Source organism: Anoplopoma fimbria, chromosome 19, assembly GCF_027596085.1.
Source record: "Anoplopoma fimbria isolate UVic2021 breed Golden Eagle Sablefish chromosome 19, Afim_UVic_2022, whole genome shotgun sequence".
Lineage (NCBI taxonomy): Eukaryota > Metazoa > Chordata > Actinopteri > Perciformes > Anoplopomatidae > Anoplopoma > Anoplopoma fimbria.
Genome location: NC_072467.1, coordinates 18,045,180 through 18,053,974, shown reverse-complemented (window position 1 = coordinate 18,053,974; position 8,795 = coordinate 18,045,180). Strand labels below are relative to the sequence as shown.

Genomic DNA, 8,795 nt, shown 5'->3' with positions numbered 1-8,795 from the left:
GGCCGCAAGCACAGAACGGAAGAGCATATTTGCGGCTCCTGCATACGAGTGTATACATTGTTCATGAAGGGAGTCACATTACAACGTATACCGTGTTTCAGAGCCATTAGCTGAGACCCGAGTAGGTAGTGTGGTGTGACTCACATCAAAAACAAATCCTTACCAGAGAGTTCAGAGAGTTTACAGAAGATCACACAAAAAGACAACGAGAGAGAATATTCCTTGCACTTGAAAAGGGCACGTGCAGCACAAACAGGCACACGTGATGTTGGTGACACAATTGAGATGCGCACAACTGTAGGCACAATCAAATCGCACTAAGTTCACATTTCCTCAACTCAAGACAGCCAAGCTCAGCAGCACGACAAACAGAGATTAACACACAGCTCACACCGAGTGCAGACACACGTGAACCAGGCATCAAGACAGGGGCTTTGTCTATCAAAAGGTACAAAACAATATTACCATGCACTTTATATATTGTCATAGAGATATCTTTGTCAAATGTACTAAATGGATGTTCACATCCTCCACAATGAATGCTGTTGTTTTTATTTTATTTTTATTTTTTTCTTGCTGCAAGTATGAATCAGCATGCTTTAAGGGCAATATATAGTCACTTTGCAAGAACAGTGTCCATTGTATTTGGTGCCACATCACCAGAATCTCTTTTGCAACAAGAAACGCTAAGTGTCAGTAGCTCCGTCACATAAAACAGGCAGAACGGTGGCTCTGCTGATGCTCACGTGAGAAAAATTACGGCCATGCTGCGAGCTGCATCAAACAGAGTCAAAGCGGAGTGCTAGCTGCCACACAGAGAGAGTGCAGGATGGGTGCCAAAAGTGAACAGTGGTGATCTGCAGCCCTTGATCTGCATAGTAAACATTACAATTGCACAGGTTTCCCCCCAGTGAAGCCTTGAAACAACATAGACCCAAGGGCAACCTGCTGGATGAAGCCAGGTGAGGCATCAGGGGCGGGGTTAGGAAACGGTCGGAGCCTGAAACCAGGAGCAGCTCCAACGCTGGACGTGAAACAGATGGCGAGGGAGTGGTCAGGTTTAATGCCTGAAGCAAGACAGGTTTTGAGGGAGGATCTTGTTACAGAAGAGGGTGTCTTTGGTGTACAGAATCAGCCGAGTGAAGCTAGAGTCTGAAAGCTAAAATACATAAATAAGCAGGCGCAGGGAGGTTGTGCCCGTGAGCTGAGGGCTGTGCGGTATGAAGTGGAGACGCGGGGTAAAAGCTAAGGCCACTCATGGTGATAACGCCGTCCGTTCTTCTTCCTCTCCTTCTGCAGGTGCTCCAGTTCGGCTTCGTACATCATCTCCTGCATCAGGTACTTTTCTCTCCTCATACGATCACAGAGATCCTTGGGCATGTCCGGAATGAGGTACGCTATGAAGGACTTGATCCCATACACCAGGTGCTGAGTGAAGCATTAATCATTTATGAGTTACCTTCCACAGAACTATGCTTTAGTTGCCAGTATTTGCTGCACAATTCAATAAAAAATGCAAAGGTTAACACTGTGTGTACCACAATAAAGAACATTATGGGCCCTATAATGTTTTATAGGCGCATGGTATGCCAGTTTTTCTTCACTTTATAAATTATTGCAGAAGGCAGCGTTTTCAGGGGAAAATGTTGTTTACTTTTCAAGGAAAGAAGAAGAAACATGATGCCTTTTGTTGGCTGGACCACCATGTAATTTGGGATGTATTTTCGTGCTTTTTTTGTGAAATACCACCACTTACTGTAGCAGCAAGATTCAATTAAAGTGTTAAAATCACTTAAATCAAGCTTGTGAGGTTTTCACTTACCAAGGACAGCACATTAATCATTAAAAGTAAAAACCGCTACAGCTACAAAACATTCTGTAGTTTCATAGTTTTGAAGACATAGGGGATTTAGTTTTAGCAACTTGCCTTGCTGGTAAACACACGAAGAAGAAATGTTGACCTACCTCAAAGACGATGATGAAGGCCAGTCTGGCAGCCAAGACGTGCCAGAACTGCAGGGTGAACTCGTACGGCACTGAGCTCCAGGGCGGCGCTCTGTAGTCTCTGTACCTGCAGTACCTGATCTTGCTGCTGTTCTTCGTATCCTCAAACACAGACAGGCTGCTGTTCATGTAGCCTCGCAAACACCTGAGGGAGAAAAGGAGACGCTGTCAGTCGCTCTGCCGTAAATATCTACAGCTTACACATTATACTAAGTGCTTACTCATCCTCATGGTGGTGTCCCTTGTCCACACACGGGCCATATTTGAAGGCGTAAACAAAGCGGGGGATGTAGTCTGAGGTGATGGCGATGACGAAGGCGTTGGTGATGACTGCCAGCACGCCGATACCTTCGAGAATCCCATGCCAGATACCTGACAGACAAACCACAGGAGAAAGAACATTTTCTCTACTTTATAAAGTAGAGACTTTATAAAGTACGGAAATTGTTTCACTTTCCTTTACCGTGCTTTATTTACTTCTCGTCACTTAATTATTTACCAAAATACCTTATAATGAAAATAGGTTTCAACAGCCTCCAGAGATGGTGAAAGGACATATTGTTTATATTTATATATACACATATAAAGCTATGTAAGCAAGGGGTTTGTGAACTGTGTTACTCAAAATACCACATGTTTTTTGGCTGCATCAAACTAAAGTCTATTAAGGCTTCTGTACTGTGAGTGAAGAAAAATCATCCCTCAGCCTTTTTTTGCATTAGATTAATCTCTGTGAGATCCGTAAATGTCGGCTTAAACCAAGAAGAAGAAGAAGAAGAAGAAGAAGAAGAAGAAGAAGAAGAAGAAGAAGAAGAAGAAGAAGAAGAAGAAGAAGAAGAACTGAAAATGTTTCAGGGTGGATTGTTCCTTTAATTACAGGGCAACATGCCACAAGAAGCATTTGGTCATGAGAGGTAGTGATTGGAGGCGAGGGTGCAGCATATGGCGGTACAGACGCAGAGGATATGGGAACAGATCTATCTCCATAGGATAGATAATGGAACATGTTTGTTTACCATAATGTATGACTGTTGGAAAAGTAGCTATGGTCTAAAAATACAACAGCCACAGTGTGAGAGACACGGAGGAGGTGTGGGGGCAGACCACTAACCTATGTCGGTGGCTCGGGCAGGCATGGGTCTCCTCCACTGAGTGACAAACTTGTAGGCGTCAAGACGGATCTCAATAATGTTGTTGAGGAGAGCCAGGAGAGGAGCCAACGGGAACGCCGCTACAAAGATGGTGGTGAAGCCAAACTGGAGAACTGCAGAAGGAAAATCGTCTCAACTTTGGCTCAAATAATGTACATACTTTGATTTTTTTATCTTCCCTCTTCAGACAAATATAAAACTCAAATAGAATGTAATGTTTCACCCATTTCGAGGTATTCGTCCACCAGTCCATGGGCGTTCATCGGCTGCAGGTTCCAGTCTTTGTCCCACTGTGGAAGCTGAGCTTTACTCTCTACATTCGGCCCTCCACCACCTCCTTTTTTCATCTTCCTACGAGACCACCAGTTCTGCAGCAAACTGAAAACGTAGCAAGTAGCTAACTGTCAAATCAAAGCAATTATTTCTGACAATTCAAGGAGCACTGCAGGAAGCCTTTAACTAAGCCCCACACAACAGGATTTTATGTGTTTCTGCGGGAGACAAGCTTTTTCATATGCTAATCAGCTAAAGGACCCAAAAAAAGGTTTGTAAAATGCCAATCGCATGAATTTACAGCTTTAGGTAATAAACGTGGCATTTCTAATAGTTCATAGAGAAAGAATGATTATAATAGAATGTAACTCACGGATAACCAAGCTCCATGAAGTTGTTCCAGATTTGTTTGAAGAACATGATGACTCCCATTTGCAGGCAGAGATCAATCAAACAGCCACTCGGGTGACACTGAGAAAAATATAATTATATAACATACAATATAATAATTTTAACATCCATATTTCATGCCTGATAATTCAAAGCCAATCAATGAGCGTATCCTGCGACACATTTCATCCCATTCTGTTTCTTGATCATTAAAATTCTAAATCCCACTAATAATGTGGGAGATTAATGGTTTACATAAGGGCGAATCATGTAAAAGATGAATTACGTGACAATTCTAAATATATCCTTAAACAGAAGGCAATAATCAGCCCACTTATGATGATGCCTAATTGCACTCACCTCCTCCAATCTCCATCGATTAAAGAGTTTATTGTACTTTCCAGGCCTGCCAGCAAACCTGAACAGATTGACATTGGCAACATTGAAATCCAATCAGAGAAAAACTAATAAAGTCTGAGCAGGAAAAAAGAGACACTTAAAAAGGTACTAATTATGTCCAATAGACCACAGCTTGGTTACAGGGAGGGAGGGGGAAAAAGTCTTGGCAGATTTCATGACATGGGAGTTTGAAATAAAACATCTTTACACAATCGCTCATTAAATTCACTGTAAACAGGAACTGTAGAGTTCATGGCAGGCAGCCTACCTTCCAAGAAAGAAAGCGATGTAAAATGTGGAGCTGTTCAAATTTACAAACTGGAACAGGAACATCTTCAGAGAAAAGCTGTTCTCCCACTCCGAGTCTGTCCGTGGGTGCTCTGAGGGGGGAGAAACGGAGGTTGTTTGGGGTGGACAAGGGGAAAAAATCAATGCCCGGTAGGCAAGAAATAATGAAGGTATGAATGCATGCAGCATGTGCACAACGCTCACCTAAATTTGTCAGCAGATAGGCCACCTTTTCATACACCTGACAAGATGATAGTACTCGTAAGCATCAAGAGGGAAAAGGTTGAGGTGGATAATGATCATGAAAAAGAGAGGAAACAGGAATCTCAGCAAATAAAAAAAAAACCAAAAGACTTTCTGGCTGTGGATGGGAAATTTCCTGGAACAGAGTTCTAAATAAATGTTTCATGAAACATTTTCATGAAACATTTATTGGACAGAATATGTAAACGCGCCAGATGATGCTTGTCCAGACACCCACCACGTTGAGAGACATGATGATCATAAAGTTGATGCAGACGCCAGTGAGAGAGGTGGCAAACTGCCAGTTCGTCTTCACAAAATACCAGTTGAAGGAAGCAAACTTCTCCATCACGATGAGACGGAAAACCACCACGGCAAACACCGCGGTCAGAACGAGGGAAATCTGAGCAGAGATGATGGACAGAAGGAAGCATAAAGTACAGGATGTTATATGCATGTGGAGAGGTTTTTATCTTATACGGTGATACAGTGAAAACCTATTAACTATGCAGGTAAACAAAACACTCTTTAATCATTTAAATGTAATCAGTCCACTGGAGAAATTAGGCCATCAGAAAGGCCAAATCCACCATTTCCTCTTAATACTGCTTTCATCCAGCAGGGGGAAATGTTAAGCCACTGCTTGCACATCACAAACTCTCCAAAGGTGGCACAAAAAGAACACGGTGATCTCAGTCTGAGGCTGAGTCCCAAAAGGGGAGATTATTCAAAAGATCAAAGGGGGTTTACCATGAAGAATATTCCGGACACAGACACCATGAGCCGGCTGAGTTTGTCTGAGAAGGGCTGGAAAGGCTCGGGCTTGCCAGAGATGGGGTTAACTCTCTCCACCCTGGAGTACTTGGCTTCAAACTGAGGCCTCAGCTCCTCCTGATTCACAACACACAATACAGAAGGAACTTTTGAGCTGTGTAGTCCTCTTCTTTTTTATACCAGGTAATCAGTGTCAAGTTTAAAAGACGTGCTTTGTGGTAATGAAATGATGTCTGATCTATTAGAGGATGGTGCTGACGTACCTCCTCCTCCTCCCAATCGATGAGGTCCCAGTCATAAGTCAGTTCTGCCCTCCTTCTCTTCCAGAACTCCAGGAATACTGTGGCTGCAGAGGGAGATCAGGAATCAATCACATTATTGATCAACTTTGATGTGTAACACAGAGTATGATTGATAATCATAATCATGTGACTGCAGAGGGCCATTCACTGTGGACACAGTGCAGAACCAAACGAAACATAATCGGCCAAATAATCAGAGTGAAACACAGGCTGCAGTGACGTGCGTGGACCATATGGAAACTCATTACGGCCATCAGTTCGCCACCTGCTTAGTTTCTGTGGAGACGTTAAAGAAGTAGCAACAGCAAATAGGCTTTACTTGTACAATGCATAACCCCAAAGTCACATCTTTGTCAGGCAAGCTCCATTTTGTGTTAAAAGACTTCAAAAGTGAATCTTTCTGTGGGAAGAATTCACTCTGGAGGCAGCCTTTCCTTTGTGTCTGACTCTATTGTGACTTGAGCTGCACACAACACCAGCAATGATGTTACTAATCTTTTTCTGTCAACACTTTTTTCTGGTTTATTATGCATGCATAACACCAGTAAAATAGGCTTTTATAAAGGCTGAATGGCTTCAGAATCCACCTAAGAATCAACATTTGTGTGGTCCAATATATGTGGAGAAATGTGTCTAAGTAGCATTAGTGCAAACACAGTGACAGGTGGACCTCAGTGGGAAAGAACAGTGCAATCATGTATCTGTGATGGACAGCACACTGTAACTCTATACTACTGACTCAGCATTTTGTCAGTATTCATTAAATATACATATTAAATGCATGTGTGATTTTGCAGCAGAGAGAAGAATGTATAATGAAAACTGACATGAGTATTCGAACAGTGCTGTGCAGCCTTAACACAGCTCTTTTATACATCTGGACATATTAAATGTGTTTGAGCTAAAACTACAACTATTTTAATAATTGAGTAATTTTTAATGAAACACTGACAACAAATCCTTAGTTCCAACTGGCAGAATTTCTTATATTTTAAGGTTTTAGACAAGCAATTCCCTGACATCACTTTGGGCATTCAGACTTTTTTTTACTATTTTGATTCATTTTTAAGTCTATCTGATTAATCAAGAAAATAATCAGCAGAGAATTGATGCTTATATACACTGTATGTGTTATTTGTTCATACACTTAAAGCAAAACTGAATGGTTCTAGTAAAGAACATAAATTTCGAAAACACACAAAGGAATTGTGGTCTTAAAAAGCACTAGTATATGAATGCTCATTCAGAACAACTTTGACTGCTGTGAAAGATGTTGAAGTTTAATATTACTCGACCCACTTTTGTTTTAAGAGAGAGAAAAGCAGCCGTCTCAGATGCCCACATTCGTTCCCCTGGGCTAACCAATTTTTCATCTTTATCTTGCACACACATGCTCAGACACAGCAGACCCGGAGTGTTCTCGCTCAGTGGCGCAGTACAGTTACTTTGGTCCACATTGCCAAAAGCCAGAGCTTACAGACCTCAGTCAGGGAGGCTGGCTGGAACTCCCTCGGCTCTTCGGCTCTCCTTGGCCTTCATTTAGCCCAGTCTCAGAACACAATGTGCCAAATGTTCCTTCTGGGCACAGGTGATTATTTACCATGCCGACAGATAGATGAATCTTTGCCAGACGCTGCTCAAACTCACATTGCATAGATATTATAGCTGTGGGAAGCATAGCTGCATTATACCGCTATCATGGTGCAATTCTGCAGAGCTGACAGCTTAACGATACCGTCTCCCCCCTGGAGAAATGTTTAATTAACTGACTAATTACATCAGGACAGCACTGGGAGTGTATGTGCAGACGCTAAAACAGTAGAACCTGCCCACGATTTATTCGATGACTAATGTATTACAGAGTGAAGATCTTCTGTGTTTGCACTGCAGAGTGTTTACAGTATTGAATTCTCGGTTGACAAGATTAATGTGTTTTGAGCAGTTGAGTGGAGAGTGGAAGCATAAGCACTGACACACTATTGTATAAATAGTTTTGAATTCCCGAAGGGTTTGTATCAAGTGAAGCACATAGTTGATGTAATACAACAAGTGTTCGAAAAAGGGGACAACAAAAAAAAACAGCCTCTACCTACCCCAAATAGCCATGAAGATGGCAAAGAACACAGTGCCGCCATTATCAAACAGATGGGTCACCTAGAAACACAAGCACACAAAGGGCTGCTCTGAAAAAGTGCTTCATGAAATGGTAGCTTCACAGATGAAACTGAATCATGACATTGATTTGTTTAGATTTCAACAGCTTCACCTTTGTCTAATGCATGTCATGACTTTGTGATTATCTAAGTCGTACTTCAGGGTCTCTCATGGTTGAGTTTGGGGCCTCACATGAGACACTTCTTAGAAGAATAGTTTTGTAAATAAGCTTATTAGCAATATTGCCAAGAGTTAGATGAAAAGATTGATTCCAATCTTGAGTCTGCATAATAAAAATGAAGCTACATCCAGCAGCGAGTTGGCTTAGCTCAGCATAAATACTGGAAACAGGGTGAAACAACTAGCCTGGCTTTGTCCACCGTATACATCTGGCTAATAGCACATCTAAAGCTCACTAATTAACACGTTGAATCTTGTTTATGTAATAGCTTAAAAAATATGTAGAGTAAAAATGTTAAATAATGAAGAAATTGGGTTTTACCCTTGGACAGAGCAAGCAAGCTGTTGAGTCTTGTTTCCAGTCTTCTGATAAGCTAAACTAAATGGCTGTTGGCTGTATATAAATTATTTAATTAGTGATGAACTGATCCGATACTGATATCGGGCTGATACCGACTCAAGTAGTTGGATCGTGTATCGATAACATTGAGGCCGATCTATTCAATTAAATTCTGTGTTTCCGTCTGATTACACATGTGCGTACTAAGTCATGTGTCTATGTATTTATTTGTTACATTTTCTTTGACAAAGTCTGGGAAGCCATGTTTAAATCAAGCCTGATGTTACAAAATAGAAG

At 41.6% G+C, this 8,795-nt stretch overlaps 1 protein-coding gene across 1 annotated transcript in view; it reads right to left on the bottom strand.

The window, feature by feature from the left end:
- Positions 1 to 1,245: 1,245 nt before the first annotated feature.
- Positions 1,246 to 8,795, bottom strand: part of ano3 (anoctamin 3) — a 28,275-nt gene continuing 20,725 nt past the window's right edge. The window contains exons 13-25 of the mRNA XM_054619578.1: positions 7,918 to 7,978; positions 5,786 to 5,868; positions 5,499 to 5,639; positions 4,987 to 5,151; positions 4,710 to 4,746; positions 4,486 to 4,597; positions 4,179 to 4,236; positions 3,802 to 3,899; positions 3,379 to 3,533; positions 3,116 to 3,268; positions 2,226 to 2,376; positions 1,966 to 2,149; positions 1,246 to 1,428 (exon numbers count right to left, since the gene is read on the bottom strand). Coding sequence (XP_054475553.1) covers positions 1,246 to 1,428; positions 1,966 to 2,149; positions 2,226 to 2,376; positions 3,116 to 3,268; positions 3,379 to 3,533; positions 3,802 to 3,899; positions 4,179 to 4,236; positions 4,486 to 4,597; positions 4,710 to 4,746; positions 4,987 to 5,151; positions 5,499 to 5,639; positions 5,786 to 5,868; positions 7,918 to 7,978 — 1,581 coding nt within the window. The remainder of the gene's footprint in view (positions 1,429 to 1,965; positions 2,150 to 2,225; positions 2,377 to 3,115; positions 3,269 to 3,378; positions 3,534 to 3,801; positions 3,900 to 4,178; positions 4,237 to 4,485; positions 4,598 to 4,709; positions 4,747 to 4,986; positions 5,152 to 5,498; positions 5,640 to 5,785; positions 5,869 to 7,917; positions 7,979 to 8,795) is intronic.